The sequence below is a fragment of the Lissotriton vulgaris genome, chromosome 3_1 (assembly GCF_964263255.1).
Source record: "Lissotriton vulgaris chromosome 3_1, aLisVul1.2, whole genome shotgun sequence".
In the NCBI taxonomy this organism is placed as follows: domain Eukaryota; kingdom Metazoa; phylum Chordata; class Amphibia; order Caudata; family Salamandridae; genus Lissotriton; species Lissotriton vulgaris.
In genome coordinates this window covers 1,245,239,581-1,245,261,440 of record NC_141689.1, presented here as the reverse complement: position 1 = coordinate 1,245,261,440, position 21,860 = coordinate 1,245,239,581, and the positions used below count along the sequence as shown (strand labels likewise).

At 48.1% G+C, this 21,860-nt stretch overlaps 1 protein-coding gene across 1 annotated transcript in view; it reads left to right on the top strand.

The window, feature by feature from the left end:
* LOC147727733 (uncharacterized) overlaps nucleotides 1–21,860 on the top strand; it is a 152,426-nt gene that overhangs the window by 97,225 nt on the left and 33,341 nt on the right. Inside the window, exon 6 of the mRNA XM_086961731.1 lies at nucleotides 6,929–7,042. Within this exon, the coding sequence (XP_086817857.1) occupies nucleotides 6,929–7,042 (114 nt within the window). The remainder of the gene's footprint in view (nucleotides 1–6,928; nucleotides 7,043–21,860) is intronic.

Genomic DNA, 21,860 nt, shown 5'->3' with positions numbered 1-21,860 from the left:
AGGAGCATTTAGCAATGGTGTCACAGAATAAGAAAGTCATAGCAGGTAAGGCTTATCAGCAGGAGTGAGTGGCATAAAAAGCAATTTGTGGGCAGACATTAGTAAGTGTCTCTTCAGTTAAGTTTATCTAGGTAACCAGTGAGCTGTTGGTCTTCATTTACTACCCTGTGCAGTTTAACAGCCTCTCAAATACTCACTGGTAGTGAAATCCAGGGTTGTCACGGAGGTAAGAATTTAGGGTTTTTAACAACAAACATACATTGAAAACTTTTCACGGTATCACATTTAATGCCCGTGGTAATGACAGTGCTTAAGAAAATAGCAGTCATTAACATAAACCCCATGCTAGTAGCACATACAATTGTGTGGTTACAGAAAAGTATTACTTCCTCACCATGGCAGGGCAAAGCGGTGCGCAAAATGGTACACCTTGTTATACGGGTTCCTTGAAACCGGGTAAATTCAACAAAAGGCGAACTTCCCGAGAGCTAGTGGTTCGGTAACTTGGACTTAGGAAGTCCGACTCCTCAGGGCAGTACCCTTCAATCGAATTATTGGCGGGCCTCAAGAGCGGGGCCCGCGTTGTCGGCTGGTGTTGGTCACAACAGCATGCGCGTAGACTGAACTTGCGTCCTTGCACATGCCCCATGCCACCCGGGCTATGCGTCGCAGTAGAGTTGCGATGGATCGCGCTGCAGCTGCTGGGAGTACGGTGGTGACTTGAATCGGCAAAAGCACATTCGGAACAACTTGAGACTCGTGGACAATGCCGGTTGTAGAAAAGCAGAGTGCTGAATCCTCAGCAAGTAGGAAGTGCTGGTCTTTGTGCTTAGATGAAGGCGGCAATCGGCTCACAACCAAATCTGTGTCAAAACCCACTTGCCGGATTCACCAGTAACAGAATCCTGCAGCAGTGGAAGGGGGTGAGGTCTTTAATGATCCTGAGACCTCCTGAACAGGTGGCAATCCCTTGGGGAACACTTGTAGTTCAGCACAAAGGTAGAAGACAGCAGGCCAGCACAGCAAGGCAGGTTGCAAAGTGGCAGTCCCTGCTGCAGCTGAGCAAGCAGCTAGCCAGCACAGCAGAGCCGTTAGCAAAGTGGTAGTCCCTCCTAACAGCACAGCCTTCCTTCTGGCAGTGTGCAGAAGTAGAGCCAACAGTGTCTGGTTGCAGTTCCAATGAAGTGTCTGATTTTAGGGGGTCAGAGTCCCAGTACTTATACCCAAAAGTGCCTTTGATGTAGGGGGTTGACTACAAAGGAACTCTGACGTGCACAAGAATCCCTTTCTACCCAGTCCTGTCGGTCAGCCTAGTGATGGAGGGGTACATCAGCCCTTTGAGTGGGACAGGCACTACCTATTCATGTGAAGTGCTACCTCCTCCTCTCCCTCTTGCTCAGGAAGATCCATCAGTATGCAGATGTAGTTGAGTGTCCTGTGTAGGTGCTGTCTAGAGAGAATGCACAAATATAACTGTCACCCAGCCCAGCCTGGACATGTATTAGAGACAGGCTGCCAGGCACACAGAGCAATAAGTTCATAGAAATGTACACTTTATATAAGTGTCATTGCAGAAAACAGTATAGATAAATGCTACTGTACTAAGGAATTCCCAATGCTAACCTAGGAGAGGACTAGGCCTCACAGTAGTGACAAACGAAATAGTCATTTTGTCACTAGCAGGACATGCAAAACATAAAGGTACATGTTCTACCTTTTACTTGCATAACACCCTGCCCATAGGGCTACCTAGGGCCTACCTTAGCGTTGACCAACATGTGAGAGGTCAACCCTAAGGTACAAGGGGAGTTTAGAGCTTGGCAAGTAGTTTTAAATGCTAAGTGGAAGTGCTGCCGCTGCCAGTGACGTTTTGCCCCTGTTTGCCTTGGCCCCCTGCCTTGACTGCCCTTCTGTGCCTCACTCGTTCTTTATTGTACTGCCTTCGTTTTCTCAGTGCCTGCTTTCGTTTTCACCCAGTTTGTGCTGTACCTCTGTGCCCGTTTTGCCCGTTTGCCTTGACCCCCTGCCCTTGACTGCCCTTCTGTGCCTCACTCGTTTTTCATTGTACTGCCTTCATTTTTCTTAGTGCCTGCATTCGTTTTCTCCCAGTTTGTGCTGTACCGTTTTGTCCTGCGTGACTTGCTGCCTCTGTGCCCAGCTGTTTCCCTGCCCCACCCCGCTCCCTGCCGCTGCTCCCCTGCGGCCCCGCCCCCTCCAGCATCACCGCACCGCTCCCCCCCCCACTCGCCACCCCGCTCCCGCCTCCCAGCTGCTCCTCCCTCCCACTAGGGTACTTAAGGCGTGGCGCACGGAGCTGGGAGCTGTGACCTGACCTGACCTGGTCAGTCCGGTCGCTCCTCCCGCCGCGTGGCCCACCCCGAGTGTGCCCGGTCCCTCCTGCCGCCGCTGCCGCTGCCAGTGACGTTTTGCCCCTGTTTGCCTTGGCCACCTGCCCTTGACTGCCCTTCTGTGCCACACTCGTTCTTTATTGTACTGCCTTCGTTTTCTTAGTGCCTGTTTTTGTTTTCACCCAGTTTGTGCTGTACCTCTGTGCCCGTTTTGCCCCTGTTTGCCTTGGCCCCCTGCCCTTTACTGCCCTTCTGTGCCTCACTCGTTTTTCATTGTACTGGCTTCGTTTTTCTTAGTGCCTGCATTCGTTTTCTCCCAGTTTGTGCTGTACCGTTTTGTCCTGCGTGACTTGCTGCCTCTGTGCCCAGCTGTTTACCTGCCCCACCACGCTCCCCCCGCTGCTCCCCGCGGCCCCACCCCCTCCAGCATCACAGCACCGCTCCCCCCCCACTCGCCACCCCGCTCCCGCCTCCCAGCTGCTCCTCCCCCCCCCCTCTCCATTATGGCAGAGTGCATGCGTACGCGCAGTGTTGACGTGCAGCGGGCGCGCCGAAGGCGTGCTAAAGGTAAGCCCATCTGCGCCCGTCCGCACCTGGACCGCGCCCAGCGCCAGAACCCCTGGCCCCCGCAGATGCCAGCCCACCGGCCAGACTTACGACGCCGCCACCCTCAACGCACTCAACACCGGCCGGATCCCGGGCTGCCACCGAGCCACCCCAGGACGCTCCCATGGACCCTTCACCTGCCAATCCTGCAAGTTCTCCTGCATTCGGACCCGCACTGCACCCGCCAAGCCGACCCCCAGCAGCAACCACCAGAAGTGCATCCTGCTCAACACCTGCTCCATCCACAGACACGCCATCGAACTCTGGAACCTCCTCGACTCCACATCTCCAGACGTCGCCTTCCTCACGGAAACATGGATAAACGCCTCCTCAGCGCCCGACATTGCCATCACCATCCCGGACGGATACAAAATCACACGGAGGGACCGTGTCAACCAGACAGGAGGAGGAATCGCCATCGTCCACAAGAACACCATCCGCATCACGGATAACATAACATAACGTAGCATGACACAGTGTAACATAACATAACGAAGAAGGGTACCTTTGGCTATTAATAAACAGCTAGATTCATCAAAGTCCCGTTTTGCGAGTCAGTAATAGCGATTATTAAGGAATCACTATTACAGACTCGCAAAACGGGATTCATGTACAAATCTCAATTTTGTTTCTCGATTTCTACAGCTTCCTTATTTGCGATTAGCTAATTGCTAATCGCAAATGTGGAATAACTCCCCATTCATTCCTATAAGCCTAAAGGCCCATAGGAATGAATGGGATGACATATCAATGTGCGAATCGCTATTAGCGATTCGCATTTTGATATTGCGATTTCAAGGGTGCAGGGGTGTCCAAAGGACACCCGGTTGCACCCCTGAAATGACATTGGATGCTAGTGTTACGCACACACATGTCCCGAGGACATGTGTGTGTGTAACATACAACTTAGAAAAATGCACTTAAGTGCATTTTTCTAAGTTTCCGCTATTTACCACGAGGTTTGACATCGCGGTAAATAGCGGCCCGAAATTGCGAATTCGCATTTTTTAAATGTATCATGAATTGCATTTAAGGAATCTCAAATAGAGATTCCTTAAATGCAATTGCTCGCAAATTTGTGAATTCTATAATAGCGATTTTTGCATTTGGGATGAAGAATCCCAAATGCAAAAATTGCGCTCGCAAAGGGCCAGATTCTCAGAATCTGGCCCTTTGCGAGCCGATTTTCGTTTCATGAATCTGGCCGTAAGTCTTTATAATCAGCTCTTATTTTAAGTTCCTAGAAATAAGAACAGATTGAGATAAAAACATAAAGGATCTAAACATATTACTTACTGTATGCAAGCAGCTCCTTGTTTCTAGATCATAGCTCATTGTGCTATATTAGTTGGATTGCAACTTATGAACTGGAAATAACAAAATCATCTCTTTGTCCAAAGCAGAAACCCACTTATCTACATAGAAATTAAACCTGTGATATGCATATTGCACAATGTGCTTTGGAGCAGGCACATTAAAATTATGTGCTACTTTAGGAGTCAAAACTGTGAATGGACAAAACACAGAACTCTCCCGTAACTGCATTAACCACTAGAGTTATTTTACAGTTATATAAAACTCTTGAGAATTGCCGAGCACACGAAGATCTCTGCAGCAGATGTTTACACCCTTTAAGACATTGCTTCCCAAACCTTTTAGAACAACGACCCAGTTGTTTAAACAACAAACATTTGGTACCCACCTAGCTTTACAAGCAAAGAGGTTGTGGCAATTTTTTTATGTCACAATCTTAACCACACCCTTCGTAATGTCTATCGAACTATGGCCAAGATATTGATGTGTCTATAATGAATTGCACTTGAGTCGGGACCCTTTTCAGAGTAAGGTGCCGGCTTTTGGCATCTGTTCACTAAAATCACAAAGCTTCTGAAAAATCTTGGTGTTGACACCAGTAATTTTTTTAGTGTATACCCCTTCTGCATACTGGGAGTTTCACACATAGTTTTACTTCAGAATACTTCTAAGGGTTTATTATAAAACTGGAGTTTATGACATATTTCAGCATCTTTTTAAGACCAATTTTGCTGACATCAATGTTATACACTAACTGAAGTTAGAGGGATTGTGGAAAATTCTATCTTCACACTAAGGGGTCTATTAGGATGGAGGTCAGAAACCCTCCCCGACCGCCATGATAGCGGGAAAAGACCGCCCGCAAGGACCGCAGCATACACGCCTTTCCAATTAGGATGCTCTGCAGTCGAAATCCGACTGCGTTTGTCGAATTCTGCTGATTAAAACTGCGGCGGTCGCTGCTGTCAGCAGCACCGCCGCGATGTTAAAAGGAGCATGTCCTGCATCTCGCTGCACTGCGTGACAGGCACTGCACAATTCTTGCCACCTGGTACACGGACATGTAGGGGGGTACACAGTGCACCCACACACATCCCCAACACATTGGGGGCCCGCAATGGGCCCCTGGAGACATTCTCCGCATGCCTTTCCATAGCAGTCCCACCGCAGCGGAAAGGCTGGCTACCGCTGGCATCATAATCGTGCTGGCGGTGCTTCGCCCTGATCCGCCACAATTGTAGAGGTCCAGCTCAACCGTTGGAAAAGTGGCGGGCGGAAAATCACACCGCCACTGTCACGACTGTGATGCTAATCGGACCGGAGTTTTTCCGGGTTGCGATCGCGAACGGATGGACGCCGCGGCGGCGGCCATCCGTCCGTCATTCTAATAGACCCCTAAGTGTTACAAATGTATTCAGCTGGAAAGAGATATGGGTGTAGTATGTAGGCGGTGGTACATTGTGGAGCACTCAGTTTCAAATATATTACTAAAAAAAACATTGTACGGTAGCACATTGTCATTGACAGACAGCACAATTTTTTGCAAAGACATTCAGTTTGACTGATAAAACTGTACAGCACACACATGTGTGGAAATCGGGTTTTAATCAATATTTTCCATTTGTGCTTCACCAAGTAGTGTCTTCATGCTTTTAAAATCTTTGTATCCATCACACTGCTTCTTTTTGCTTTCCTAAGTGCTGAAATATTCTGAAATACGGGTACAGTTCATTTAGTTTTTCTTGAGTCTTTCAAATAAATTACATCCTACTTTCTTTTGACACTCCTTGTACCACAGCAAGATTGTCACATAGTTCACTTCAGAAAGTACTTTCACTTTGCAGTCAGAGAAAGAACAACAAACTACAGTCCTTATGTTAAAAGATATAGCCTGATATTTAACCTCTTCTTTGAAGCACAGCAAATGTGACAAAATGTAAAGGCCTCTATTTAGTTCTCTTTGCTACACCCTGAAATTTGGCTCATGACCTTCAGCTTGAGAAAAATGTCTTTAAGATATGTAAAATTCAGCATTTTTGTGACCTGTTGAGTAAGGTAGAACATATTTACTGTATCATTTGTCCTTGTTGCCAATTTCTTTGTAGCATATATTTTTTTTAAATGTTCAAAATGAGTGTTGGGCTCTGCTTTTCATTATCCACCCGTCGTGATTTCACCCCCTTTCCTCTGCCACACTTTGACCCACAATATATGGGTTCTTTGAGTGGTTTTCTAATTCCAGCACTGCTCCTAACTTCTTTTGTCGGGTTGAAGAGCTTTATATGACAACTCAAAACCTTGAAGGATAGACAGGAATGTTTTTGCCTTGGTTTGGCATGAGGAAGATGAGGTGTGTACACATCATCTTGCCCAGTTTTGATGTTGCTTTGTTTTACCTTGCATTAAGGTAGGAATTGGGAAAGTGACATCCTAAGTGCACAATAGCATAAAAGTAAGTACCTGGGCAAAAAGGAACACACTTTCACTTCAGCTCAACAGAGAAAGAATTTAGAACTCAAAACTGGGATCACTTCATGTTCACAAAAATCAGAGCACAATGGGTGAGATTAAACATTTTTACATCTTTTCTGTTGAAAATTGTTGGATCCAACTGTGATACCCATTGTTGATGTATGGTATTCTTCTATGTCTTTACACAGGAATTCCATTGTTCCCGGCGAACTTCTGCTCAAGAGATGAAGATGAGCCATCTATGCGTTTGATAAATCACTCGGGTCCTAGAGGAGAAGACCGCGTCGCTGCCTCCAGCTCAGGCAAGTGATTCTTGCTTGATTCATCTTAGGTTGATGATAGACCAGGGACATCTTGAGGGTTTTTGTGACACTAGTAGCAGACACTACTTGGCACCCAAGAATCAGAACATGTAGACTTAATGAGTAGTAAAAATAACACATCTTCTTGACCGATTTTGCCATGCAGAATCCAGGGTAGGGAGTAGGATTAACTATTTCCCCACAGACACATTTTTAAATAATGCATTTTGAAATTAGTGTAGGGTAAGACCATATAAACAAGCATTGAAAATGCAAAGGTCTTGCCTTTGATTAAGTTAAAGCCATTTGCATTGTATAGCAAAGCAAATGGCTTTAACTTAATGACCCCATTAAGAGCGAGACAAAGGATCAGCAGCAATTAACATAACAGACACACTAATGTGCATCCATCATCCCTGGACGAGTTAGGTTTGACTTAACATTAAAAAAGGCTAATATTTACAACTGGTTATGTCAGACTCATATCCTCTGTGGAAATCAAGCTTCTTCGTCTGGCGGATGCAGATAAAAATACTGTACCACGCGTGGCCGTCTCGCGGAGCATGAATTAACATAAGTGTGTAACTGACCCCCGAGAGAAGATGCCAGCACCCTCGTTAACTTGCACGTTACCAAGAGGGTTTAAGTGGAAGACCAACCCTTAGCCAGCTTCTCTGCAGGTCTCTCTAGCGGAGGTGGTCCTATGCACGAGACCCAACAGCAAAATACAAAGTGTTTCTGAGGACACAAATCACAATCTGGGAAAATAGGACAATCTGCCCACGGGCAATGGGAGACACAGGGAAGTACTGAGAGAAGGAATTGAACACAAAATAGACAGTCGTCTTAAAACTCAATCAGACTTCTAGGGGTACAGTGTGTAAACATACAGAGGTAGTGTGTCTAAAAACACGGAAAACAAAAGGTTTTGAAATTAAAGTCCCCAAATAGCATTCAAGGCAGCTGAAACGCTCAAATCAAAACTACGCTTAAGTAATTTTTGCGATTATAGAGATGAACACACTTGTTAGAATCTCACATAGCAGGAAACAAAGGTTGTCCAGCGGAAAGCTAGCTTCCGTAGCAGTTCAGCTGAGGATCCACAGGGTATTGTATTCTTATCCTGTCATCCCCACCTGTACCAGAGTGTGATCATCGGCAAACCTCTTCATGTCCTTTTTTTTTTTTTTTTTTTTTGTCGTAAGACATTTATTATGAACAAATGAAAAAGAAGATGCACACTGCGTCACGCCAACAACCCGGAGGCAGGCCGCTATCAGGCAGGTTATACAAAGATTACATAGAAATATCTCAGAGGCCATCATCCAGCCGGGTTGATCATTCAGAGGTAAACTTAAGATACAATAAAATCTACAGTGTTTACAGTGCATCTCTAGCGAGTAAACGGTCGTACTTTTCTTACAGTGCTGCTGACAATTGAAAGATAGCGAAAATCAATGAAGCCGCCCCTGAGTAAGCAGCAGTCAACCACCCGCCGCAGCAGCCTAGAAAGAGGATGTGTCTGTCAGCACCATTTTTCTCCCAACAGGACCCCCCAACAAGCTAAACCATAAACTCCAAACATAGGTGCAAGTACTTGGAAACAGCATTCATACAACACTCCAGTTCACAAAGGGGTCGTGCGGGCCTGCCACAGGTTGTCCAGATAGAGGGCCAGCCATGTTCAGGGCGGGCACGGAAAGGCATCTTGGCTGTGTACGAATTAGCGAAGGACGTATGGGGTGGGGGGGAGGGGGGGAGGGGTAGTGAATTGTCCACAGGAGGACCGGTAGGACGGGGGGGGGGGCAGGGGACTCCATCCGGGTCAGTGGAGGCAGTAAACGCATAACTTGCGTCTGGGCAGTTCCTGTCAGTGTAAGCGCGGGACAGCGGGACCCCAATCATTAACCTACGCAGCGCGTACCTTTAGCCCATGTCGTCTGAAATACTCGTAGCACGTGAGGTACCTGGGGAGTCAGGGGCCGTGCGTTCTGTAGTCCACTGTACAAACGGGCCCCATATGTCAGTGGGTCTGGAAGCGGTGGGCATGGTTTCCCAATAGTGCGTCAGTTGTGTGTGGCCGTAAGTCACATCCCTGATCCAGCTCTCGAGTGTGGGGAGGGCCGGCCTGCCCCAGTGTAGAGCGATCTGTCGTTTGGCATATAACAGGAGTAACGCATGTAGTTTCCTGTCGCAGGGCTCAGTGTTCTTAACATACCCCAGCAATCCCAGCAGTGGAGACGGTGAGTCACTCCTTTGTGTGATTTGATTGATGGCATTGAAGATCTCTGACCAGTATGCCCTCAGCTTGGGGCAGCTCCAAGCCACATGAATAAAGGTTGCATCGTCACCCCCACATTTCCAGCAGGAGGCATCCTCACGGATACCCATTCGGCGTAGTAGTGTCGGAGTGCGGTAGTATCTGTGTAGGAATTTGAAGTGGATAAGCCGCAGTCGGTAACTTGGGGATAGAGCTGTGAGTTGCGCGCAGCAATACTCCCATGCGTCATCCGGCAGCAGGTCCCCCAGGTCCTCAGCCCAAGCGGTCTTGGCCTTGGCTACTGTCACCGGGGCTTGTTCCTGCATGCAGTTATATAATCTGGACACCAGCTTCTTAGGGGAAGGTCGTGAGAGCAAGTTTTGGAGGGCGGCTAGTGCGCAAGGCTCTTCCGGGAAGCACGGTCCTATCTTCTTGCAAGATTCCCTAAGGGAATGATATAGTAATTTGTCAGCAAACGAGCAGGGCTGGTCATCCCCATCCGCAGGCAACTCGAAAAATGAGCCATCTGGATATAGGTCAGCGAAGGTGAGAAGTCGATTCCCACGGATAGTGAGGACGTCACCTCTTGCCGTCAAACAAGGCAGCATCGGGTTGCCCCTCAGAGGAACCGCCGGCGCATAAAGCAGGGAGAGACCAGCTCGTTTCTGAAGTTCTCGCCAGGACCAGCGGACCATTTCCACTGTGTCTACCTCACGCGACGGGCACGTAACCTCTCCATACAGTGCCACTCGTAATGGCAAGGGGGCGACCACTGCCAGTTCCACCGCCACATGCTGCTGGTAGGGGGTGGGGTAGGCCCAGAAATGCAGGAACTGAGCTTGCGCACAGAGTGAATAGAGCTTCAAGTCCGGGGCCCCCAGGCCTCCCTGTCGGAGCGGAAGCGTGAGTAGGTCCCAGGAGACTCTGGCTTGGCCGCCGGCCCACACCAGTTTCAGCAGCAGTGAGCGGACCCGGGTGTGGAAGTGCGTTGTCATAGGTAGTGGTACGTTGACGAACAAGTACAAGAATTTGGGAAGGACCACCATTTTGGCCAGTGCAATTCTAGCGACCAGGGACAGCGGTAGCCTATTCCAGACTTCGACCTTTCCTTCCAACCAGTCCACCGCCCTACCAAAATTCAGCGACCACAACTCCTGCACATCTCGGCTGATCCAGATGCCCAAATACTTGACAGCTTCCGTCTCCCACCTGAGGGGGTAGTCAGGGGCAGGTCTAACAGTGCTCTCCGTCAGGGGGAAGGCCACTGACTTCGACCAATTAATGGATATCCCTGCCAAACCCTCAAATCTCACAAATTCCCGAAGTAGTGGGCTCAGGTTGTCTTTAGGGTTCAGGACGTACAAGGTGACATCGTCCGCGTACAGCGAGATCAGTAAGCTTCTAGCACTGAATCCGATGCCCCTGGCAGTGTGGTGCTGCCGAACTCGAGCCGCAAGTGGCTCCATCGCAATCGCAAAGAGGAGCGGGGACAGAGGGCAGCCCTGCCTAGTACCCCTTGAGACATCGAATGGCTTGGAGACGAGACCATTAACGCTCACTCGGGCTCTGGGTTTCGTGTAGATGAGCTTGATAAGGGTCATGAAGTTTTGGCTGAATCCCATCCGCCTCAGTACACCGAAGAGGTAGGGCCATTCTAAGGAGTCGAAGGCTTTGGTGGCGTCTAAAAACACCACCGCTGCCTGTACTGACGGGTGTAGATAGTGAAGGACCGAAAAGATCGTTCTGAGATTATGTGATGTTGCTCGGCCAGGGATGAATCCCGATTGATCTGGGAGCGCTATCATCGGCAACATCGGTTGTAATCTATCGGCAATTACTGTTGCGTATATCTTGGCATCCACGTTTATAAGGGACAGGGGCCTGTAAGAGTCCAGCTGTTGTTCATCTTTGTCTGGCTTGAGGAGCGTGACAATGAGAGCCTCACGCATGGAGTCTGGGAGGGAATTTGACTCGAGAGCCTCGACAAACACAGAGTGTAGTCTCGGCGCTAGTTCAGCCACGTAGGTTTTATAAAAGGAGGTGGTCAGGCCATCCGGGCCAGGAGCCTTATTGGCCGGCATGCTTTTAATCACCTGGGCGATATCTTGCACAGTGACGGTGAGGTCCATGTATTGTCTGTGGTTGTTGTTGAACCACACGAGTGCTATGGAGTCAAGGAAGTCTCGCAGTGACGCCGGTGTCGTGGGCTGTCTTGAGGTGTACAGGGTAGCATAGAAGTCTGCGAAGGCGCCTAACACCGCCTCTTGGCCTACTACTAGACGTCCGGTGTTATCATAGATAGTGTGTATGTAGTTCGACTGTGTGCGAGGAGCAATCAGTCTGGCAAGAGTCCTGCTTGGCCTATCTCCCTCCCCATACCTGCGCGCCTCTGCCTGCTTCCCTAGAAACCGCACCTCTCGCTCCGCCTCCTCATTAAATGCCAACAGTTTAGCTTTCAGAGCGCCAGCAGTCGCCAACGATGGGTCGGAGCTAAAAGCAACATCTAGGTCCTTCAGTTCCCCCTCAAGTTTAGCTAACGCGTCTCTTATGGTGCGTAGGACCCCTGCTTTTCGTGCAATACATTGACCCCTTATAACAGCTTTAAATGCATCCCACACAATGGCTTCAGAAGTGGCAGACCCAGCATTCTCAGCAAAGTAATTAGTGATATCCTCTCTTATCTCCTCTACAAACACAGGGTCTGTGAGCGCGTGTGGGGGAAGGCGCCATTGGAACGCCCTATGTGCAGCGTCGGGGGGATGCAATACCAACATACACGGAGCATGGTCTGATAGTGATCTAGCCATAATATCAACATTTGACACCCATGTCGCAACCTCAGGAGACACCAACCAGAAATCTAGTCGTGACCAAGCAGCCTTATGATAGGTGTAGCAGGTCCCCACTTTCGCACCCGGATTTCTAACTCGCCACACATCTGAAAGTAGACCCTCACTCATGATATCAGAGATCGCTTGACGCGCTCTAGTGTGCTGCGGACTGCTCACACCTCTGCGATCCGTGTCATCATTTAACACAACGTTGAAATCCCCCCCCAACACAACCGTCTGGCAATCCAGCAACACAATTTTCGCCCAAACATTTCTAAAAAAGTCAGGATCATCCACATTCGGGCCATAGATTGCAGCTAGGACAATGGGTCGCCCCTGTAAAGCCCCATGGAGCAGGACATATCTTCCCTCCGCATCCCTCACATGGGAGTACTCCCGCCAATCCAACCCTCTGCGAATGAGTATAGCTACGCCCCTCGCATAATTCGAGTAAATGGAAGAATAAACGTGCGCCCATCTTGAATTCTTCAATCTAGCTGAGGGGGTGACATTCAGATGTGTTTCTTGTAGGAAGCAAACATCTACATTGTGTCTTGACAACATGCCATGCAGCAAACTGGCTTTTTTGAAGTCCCCAAGGCCTCTAATGTTCCAAGTCCAGAGTTTGATACCTCCCATTAAAGCATTTGACAGCCCCGAACCCCCATCCCATAACCCCGCCCCCGGAAGCTATCCTGGCACCTAGACATCATATCCGCAGACCCAGCGCATAGAAATATAGGCATGTGTAGTAGTACATTGCACCCAATACGAACAAAAACTCGCAACATATGAAAACCCCCCCTCCACCCCCTTCCCTCAGCAACCCCCCAATCAGGTCGTGACATATCCCAGTAACATGTACGCAATGCGTGGAAATACCCCAACATCAACAACAAAGGGAGGCACCCCATGAGGCGTGGTGCGCTCGGCTAACACCCCCGTATACGCGGGGTGGCTACTATCAAACTTTAGTGGTCCTGGGTTCTGGCAGTGCCCCCACCTCGTAGTCCTCAAGGTCCGCAGCCAACCAGTGTCCCAGTGGGAGCGCGGAGACGGCAGCACAAGCTGGTGCACAATGGCGTCTCAGTAACTTACCCCCAATTAGTCAGTTCGGGAGGAGCAAACCTGTGCGAGAGTTCAATCCGGCTTTCAACTGTGACACAAAGAGTAAATTTGCAGCCTTGCAGGGCGAGCATGACAGAGACCTCAGTCGTTGTCACTCAGGTGCTCCGAAGCTTCCTCGAGTCTTGGCGATTTTCTCCTGGCCCCAGCGCAAATGTGTTTAGCGAATTTGAGGGCTGATTTGGCGTCAGTGAAGTGAGAGTTGTTTTCGTGGTGGACCTTCAGCTTTGCCGGATATAGGAGAGAGTAGGGCACGCCGGCTTGTAGTAGAACTTTCTTCGCTGGTAAGAATTCCTTCCGAGCCGCTTGCACCAGAGGGGTGAAATCTGGGTAGAAGGAGATGTGATTACCCTGATGCGTGATCTTACCCTTCTCTCTCGCCAAACGTAGAATGACGTCCCTATCTTGGTAGTTAAGTAGTTTAGCCAGGATCGGACGCGGTGGGGCTCCCACCGGGGGTTTCTTCCCCAGGGACCTGTGTGCCCTCTCCACCGTGAACACCGGGGACAAGTCCGGGTCGAACAGTTCATGCAAGAGGCTCGACACAAACGATTCCATCTTTCCCGTGTTTGTAGTCTCTGGAATGCCCGTAATGCGGATGTTGGATCTTCTGGAGCGCGCTTCCAAATCGTCCGACTTGGCGCGCAAATTGTCGAGTTCCCGCTCCAGCGTCGTGATGTGCCGCTTAGCCTGTTGCTGGAATTCGCAACATTCAGTTTGCCTATTTTCGAGACAGTCCAGTCTCTTCTCGTGGGTGTCCACTTTAGCCTTCACGGTTTCGAGTTGCGCCGTCATGGTATCAAGTTTTGCATCTATGCTCTTCAGGCTGGTCCTCACCTCCATGATGAGGGCCCCAAAATCTATGTCCGGGGCAGCACCCTGCGATGACGATGCGCCAACATCCGGCTCCATTGTCGCGTTCTTCGGTGGCTTTCTACTGTCAAAAGTCAGCTTAGGTTGTTTGGCGTCATTCTTCCCCATCTCAGCAGTCTAGAGATAGCCACCAGCCACGCAATGGGGCAGCACCCCTCTGTGCCACCGCTAGCAAGTGTCTCGTATGAGCGTGACTGTCTAGGCGGTGCCAGTGCGCGCCAGGCGTGACTATTCACACGCGGCAAGTAGGGCCAGCCGCGTTAGTGACCTCTGTAGGTGCCCAGTGAGCTCAGCAAGCTTCAGCGTTTAACTAGGGCCTTCTCCGGATTCAAAGTGGCGGGCTCCCGCAGTGCAATGAGGGGTCCGCTCGCACCACTAGAATAGCGCAGCACCGGGGCTCAGGGGATTCAGGGCTGCAAGGCGCCTCTCCGTGCGTGCAATTGTGTGTCCCGCCGAGCTGAAGATCAGCGGGAGGTCTCGGCGCTGCTGCGGAGCGGCAGGATCGACAGGGCTCCTCGTCCCTCCTTGGCACCCTCTCACCTCCTCTCCGGTCGTCGCCTTGATGTAGCTGGCGCAGGCCAACTTCTCCGATCTCCACCGGGCTCGACACTGGCCAGCGCCGCCTTCGGCTGCTGAAGGATCACTGCACCGCGGCGCGGCTGTTCTGCCAAGCCGCGCCGGTCTCCGCTATCTCCCCGCAGCCTTCCGCCAGGGTTACTCTCCGTCGGCAGCAGTGGGGGTTTAACAGCGAGGTGCCCACGGCAATTACCGCTCAATCAGCTGGGGCCTCCACAGCCGCGGCCCACAGTGTCTCGCGGCTTCCAGCGAGAGGCACTTCCGGCGCGGGTCAGGACCAGCCCACCAGCCGGCAAAAAAGTAGTCCGTCTCCGCTTCGAAGGGGAACCGTCCCCGCGCTCCCAACTCGGGTCGGAGGATCACCAGGGTGTAGGTAGCAGAACCCGGGAGGTGTGGGGTTCCGCAGTCGCCAGGAACAGGATTATGCAAGGATCAATCGGAGTAGCCGGCGGAGCTCACTCAAAGAGCGGCCATCTCGCTGCTCGGCTAGCCACGCCCCCAACCTCTTCATGTCCTTACTTCACTTTACACTGAATGCGAAAGAAGATGTGGCGAACAAGTCTGTATTAAGAGCATTTTAAACACCAGCCGCGGCAGGGCCTACCTGATTAGCATTGCCCGTAGCCCCCCTTGGGATTGTGGCAGTATTCTCTTCACGCGCTCAGAATTCCTGGCTCAAGCACATCTCATGACGTGCAGCCAGCTCCCCTCGCGCTACACGCTGTGTGACCGCAGATGGCCTGCAAACCAGGGGGCCTTTAGTTCTGGCACTGAGCTACAGGCACGGCCCCTCCATTTCTCATGACATCTTTAAACACGAGGCATTCACTGAATAACTCATCCACATGGTACCCCCAAATGACAAAGCAAAACGTAACGCCTTTGCCATATATCGAGCAGCAACCTAACAGCCCCCTAGGCCTGGCAAATTCGAATATTTTCTGGCGGAGACCAATCTCCAGCCTAGGACTCCCGTTCCACCATAAAGGAAAATTATGGGGCGCATCGCACCACACAGTGGGTAGGGCGCTTCGCACGCTGTCTCCCCCTCCCTCCTGCAGCAACAGGCCTATGCGGGCGAAACCACAACGACAACTACAATGCAGGGCCAGCATGGAGGTAGGTGCCCTGGAAGGCCCGGTAAACTCAAGGAGCCAGTGGAGGACGCATCGCATGCTGTCCCCCTCCCCCCGGAACCGCCGATGCCCTTCCCACCGCTGGGGGCAAGGCAAACACCCACCTTAGCAGGACAAAAAGGGGGGGGGGACACCAGCCCAGTGCACCCAACCATCCGTGAGCAGCAGTGCAAACCCTCTCTGCCCAACCCGCAAGCAGACCCTGGGCAGGGATGTGGGAAGGAGGGCTGTGGGGAGGTTAAAGCGGGGCTCCGTCCTTTTGGGTTGTTAATCATCACCGGTCTGACGAACCCGGTTCCTCAGTGCGAAGCAAACTTACCACCACGACGGCGGTGAGGACCACAGCCCAGCAGCCATCCTTTCAAATGGGGGCTCGTTCCCGGTGTGGGACACCCCTCACCCAACCCGGTCAACACAATCGTTGCCCCACAATCCTGAGGAGTTCTGTGAGGGCAGGGACCCTGCGGCGATGCACGCCGTGACGAGGGGCACAGCAGATTTGAGAATGTCAGGGCGTATGTACCTAAGGCGCAGACATTAAGCCCCAGCTCTTTCCTTTATGCGATCACGATGGCTCCATAAACAAGTCGGCAGCTGAGGCCGAGAGGCTGCACCCTCTCCCCACAACCATTGTGCCCGGACTTGTAAGCCAGCGCTGGGCCAACCGCACACAACGCAGAATAGGGACCCAGGTGTCACTGCAATGCCACGCTAGCTGAACGCATGGCAGCTCCAGCCGACCCGCTGTTGCGAGTCTACCCTCTGGGCCTGCTGCGCAGCTAGGCACTCTAAACGCAGCACTACACACACAATTGCAAACACTCAGTAGAGTAACAGACTCAAGCCAAGATCGAACCGTTGTACCTAGAGGTGACAGGCTCGTGACGAGCACTCCTCTGCACTGCTCTGCCGTCGCAACATCGTGCATGGGGGAAAGAAGATGTGGCAAACAAGTTTGTATCAAAAGCATTTTAAACACCAGCCAAGGCGGGGCCTACCTGATTAGCATTCAGCGAACGACGTGAACGCATGGGTTCTCATTCTCAATAGGTGTCTTGTCCTGCAAAGGGTAGAGGATATGGAAACAAGCGGGCCGGAAAGTCAGCCATGTGTTTATTTTCCCATCGCGCTTTCACTTTAAGTGAAAGCGCCATGCGAAAATAAACACGCAGCTGACTTTGCTAAAGCTGAAAGCCGAATGTGAAGAAAAAAGTCCGTTGGGAGTGATGAAGGTAAGAGTGTCACACTGCCGGTAAAAGATCAAATCCCGGTGGGCATAACTAAAAGGAGACAAGGCGGCAACAAGGAGGGACTAATGAGCCTCCTTTAGAATCAGAAGCCAGTGTTTTAAATACAAGATGACGGGAACCAATTATAAAAGCTGGGCAGGGCTTCAACTCCACCTTCCAGAGCTTCAGAATCTGTATTGATTCCAAGAAGCTCTCGTATGCTGAGAGCAGCGCATGCACAGTGCTATCTCAAGCTGAGACCTAAAAAATTGGATTGGAGGGAATAGTTGTCAGAATACTGACATCTCTTGGAAATACATGTCATTCTGTCATCATTTGTGAAACAAGTACTTTACCAAGTGACTGACTTGCATAGCATTACTGACCTCCCAAATGTCGTGGCATATGAAGACAGGTATGTGACTATATCTGCTTCTGCCTTACCTACATTTTCGAAACACCAGCCACTCTTGTGTTATTCCCATACACCGGTCCTCCTCTGATCTAAACCTATAATATGTAGTTCGGAGGATAGTTTTTCTGTTTTGGGACTGAGCCTCCAAGCGCTCCCTACGTTAGGATTAGCTCTACACTCTGCGTCCCGAACATTTCATATCTGTGTAATTCAAGAGATAGGTCTGGTGTGCCCGAGAAAGGAAGTTAAACAAAGGTAAGCTCTGCTGTGACCTAAGAAATATCAACCTTTAAGATATAAGTAACCCTAAAGGACAGCTATGCTGTTGAAGGAATAAACTTGCACAATTTATAATCTGAGTTTCTTAAATGGAATCCTTACTACAACCTAGCAAATTATTTATGTTTCTGTGCAACATACACTCCTAACTTCTCAGTTCTGAGACCTAGAATTGACTTTTACTTTCTATTTTGTATCTTGTCTTTCCTAGCAATCTTTCTTCTTCAACACTTTTTAGTGGGAAGTTAATCGACTTTTTACCATCATAAAAGGTTTTAAGTAGATACAATTTCGTCCAATGACCAGGCACACACACTCCTGACAGAAGGGACTTTTAATAGTTAGTTTTAAAACAAGGCTTGAGGCATCCTATGGCATTCCAAAGAAAAATGCGCTCACAAAAGCAAACCACTTTTCGAGCTTTCAAATGCAGCCATAATAAACATGCAGTATGTGTAGGACAAAACAAAATTTCAGCTTAACATGCATTTATTTTCTTTAATCCAATACCCCCAAAGTGGTCCTCATGTGTAAATAAATTACTTTAGGTAAGTAAGGCACAAGCTGAATTGAGGGCAGCAGTGTGTTTTGCTTCCTTAATGTGTCCCTGCAAGAGTGAACAGACTCTTCTTTGGTAACGTGACATCTACATCCAATCAGATGCTACATGTGTTCTCCAAAATGGATGCACCCAAAGGCCCTTTTGATTCATTGTTTTTAGCAGTCCAGAGGAAGTGGACTTCATGTAGTGCACTTTTGTGACAGAATCAGCCCTAAAACTGTTGCAAACCACTCAGACTAGGTCGACATGTACTTCAATTAAACAGGTTGATCAAATCACTTTTTGTGCACAGCATTGTTTTCCTTTTTACCCTGGATAACAAGACTTACTCCTGGTACCAAATCTGTCTTTGAAAGCCAGTTACCACTGTCAGTCTTGCCTTATTGAGTTGAATGCATATGCATATTTCATCACTAAGCATGTTGCTGCTGTTTTGAAGTGTGCTCTCTGTTTTTTGCCACTGGAGCCTGATTACTAAGTATTCCTTGGGCTGTCGAGTTTACCATCGCTTCAGTATACACCTGTTCTGTTGTTCATAACTGTGGCAAGTGGCACTTTTCAGCAGTCTGAGTGGAATATCACAATATAATCTTTCCTGTATATGTAGTTCAAAAGAAAATAGATCTTAAGGATTTAATTATTCCTACCCCCTTATTCCAAAAACTGCAGCAGTAAATGACTCAACCAATTTTCTTAACCATTATTCACACACCCTTACCACCAATTGGGCACCCAGAAAGTCTGTGTAAATTCCTGCCTGATTTGGGTGTTTGCTCCCCTGTCCTTGTACTGTTACAGGCTCAGCGAGCCAATCTTTGACTTTAGTTCTCCACAAACCTTACTAATAACTGTCTTGAGACCACTTTATCCTTTAACCAAAGTGAAGTGAGCCCTAGGTCTGCTTTTTACCTCCCCACAAGATGTTCTTATTCCTCCGGAAAACGGTGTCTTGCCTCCATATTTGCAAACCTGTATCTGGCTGGTCATTCCAAACCATCTGGAGATTATTTACTTTAGCATGGGGCACATTGATAGGACACTCTAGCTTTGGTTTGATGAAGAATAGCTTTATTCCGGGGACCTAATAGTAGCTATAGCTCTTCCCTTGCATCTTTCTTGATGTGCAGAAAAAGGAAACCTTCCCAAAGGGTTGGAGGCCTCTCAGATGCAAGGCGGTTATGGTGGACTCGGCTAAGAACAGGTTGCTGCCAGTGGAGCTCTAGGAGCATGCTGTAAATTGCAGCAACTTCCTCTTCACATTCTATCTTGTAAAAATAAAAAGTATAAACTCAACATTATTGGCACCGAACCCTGTAGTGTACCAGTGGAAGATGTGCACTCGGGTTCTTTTTAAAGTTTTCTTTTTAAAGTTTTCCTCTTAAACATGTTGGCAGTGTGAGCTCTGAATAGGCAAGTGTTGGGTTCCTTGGTTATTCATCCCACTATCACTGGTCAGGAATGTTCTTGCACCCATTCATCGAATACTTTATTAAGTCATCTAAAATTTGGTCACAATAACAGCTAATTAGACCTGTTAGATTTAATTTAGATGTACTCGTAGCTGGCAAGAAGCAGAATCCTGGAATTCCATAATAGACCAACTTTAAAGGTGAGATACCAGGAAAGGCCACTTCCTCCTATTCATTTCAGAGCATGAAAGATAAACATGCTTTCAATTGCCTTAACCAGTCCCACCCAAAACCTGTGAATCTTGATGTTGGCAGGAAAGGTTCCACCAGATTATAGTACTTAATTAAAAGGCTCCAAATGCTCCACAGAGATCTTGAAAAAAATATAAATGTGTTTATGAGAACTGTGGATTCAATCATATAATTAGCTCTGAACTTTGCTTGCATGGAAATGGAAATGAAGAAGGGTCCCTTGTTCAAAACGTACCTTCTCCGAGTTGTATTGCCCAGTTTCACTGTGTGGCAACACTCTGCACTGGTCAGCATTGCAAAAGGAATGTTCCTCCCCTGAACATCAGAGCAGCATCCTCAGTTCTTGAATTCGGTAAGAAATTGAATACCTGGCTCTTTATCTAGCTCGGCTCATGCAGCTCCTCCTTCAATGCCAGGATACCCTCCCTAGTGTGTTGTGTGATGTACAAATATACATAACATAACATTCAGAGATGTGGCTACACTGCTTCCTCATGAGAGTTACTAGGCACCCGTTGTGAAATGATGGTTGACCTATTTCTCCTGCTAGGACAGTTAGAATATTTCACCTCCATTCAATGTGCATGTGCGGTCTCTATGTATTAGATAGGCAAGGGTTAAATTGCTTGCCCCATACCATCGATTTAGGCTTTCATGTGCCTTCCCTCTTTCTCTGTCACCAATTTTCCCTCCTGCGGCGCATACACTTCTGAGTCCTGGGACTATAGCTGGGGATGGATGTGATCTGCTGTTCTAGCCAAATTTTTCCTAACAGCCAGGCTGACTTATTGTAAATCCTCCAGTAGTTTGAGAATTGTTTACACTTTGCCTTGTACAGATAAGAAGGAAATGAGAGAGGTGAGATTGTCAGGCCAAGTTGTCTAATCTAACCGAATAAAACTTGACAGACATCTGGTTGTAGAGCACAGTGTTAGAAGGAAAAATAACCTGGAGACGAACTCTCTTTATTTTGGAAAAAATGGGGCCCCTGCCTAATCGGATGAACCCTGGCAAGGTAAATTAGTTTTTTAGAAAGGGAGAGTGCACACCGGGTTTAGTGTATAGTTAATCTGTGAGTAATTTAGACATGTGTTTTTCAAAAATCATTCTTCACTCATATATTTCTAGTTGATGTTATTTATTTGATTTTATTTTTAGTGTATTATCAATTCCTGTTTTTTTACGTTTTTTTTAAACTTATTATACTTTTGCTCAAATATATACTTTTTTTGTTTACCATGGACATTGTCATATACAAAACATTAAGAAATTGTCACATAAATAATCACATTTTTTTAAAATAACCACATAATCATTGTAAGAAACTTAATGTTAATGCAGAATTAATTCCTTCAACGCGTTTCGGCCGTCGCCTTCCTCAGGAAATCTGCCTTGATCCTTACTATAGTTAATGTGGCTAAAAAATGATGAAAAAATAATAATGCTTTAGTATCTCTCTTATATACAGTTATATATTACACATGTCTTAATGCTTACTTCATTCTATTTTAACTTTAACTTTGTTAGCAATTTTTTAAAATGCATTATGAAACATAGAAAGAACCTGTAAAAGTCCTCATTAAGATCACCTTGAGCGGTTTCCTATATTTTAACTAACTCTTTTTTAATGTATCAGCTATTCTCGTATGAAATGTTATGAAATGCGTGTACTTTTTTAATAAGCAAAAATGCAATGTATGATATTATCTGTCTCTTTTATGGTTTTTCCATTGTGAATAAGCCGAATAAAGATCTTTATTATTATTAGTAAGAGAGTCAGTTGTAGGGAAATATAGAAATTCTACTAAAGAGCCATATGTTTTTGATTTTCAACACTGTTGAGAGTGAAATTCAAGCGAGTTAAACATTTG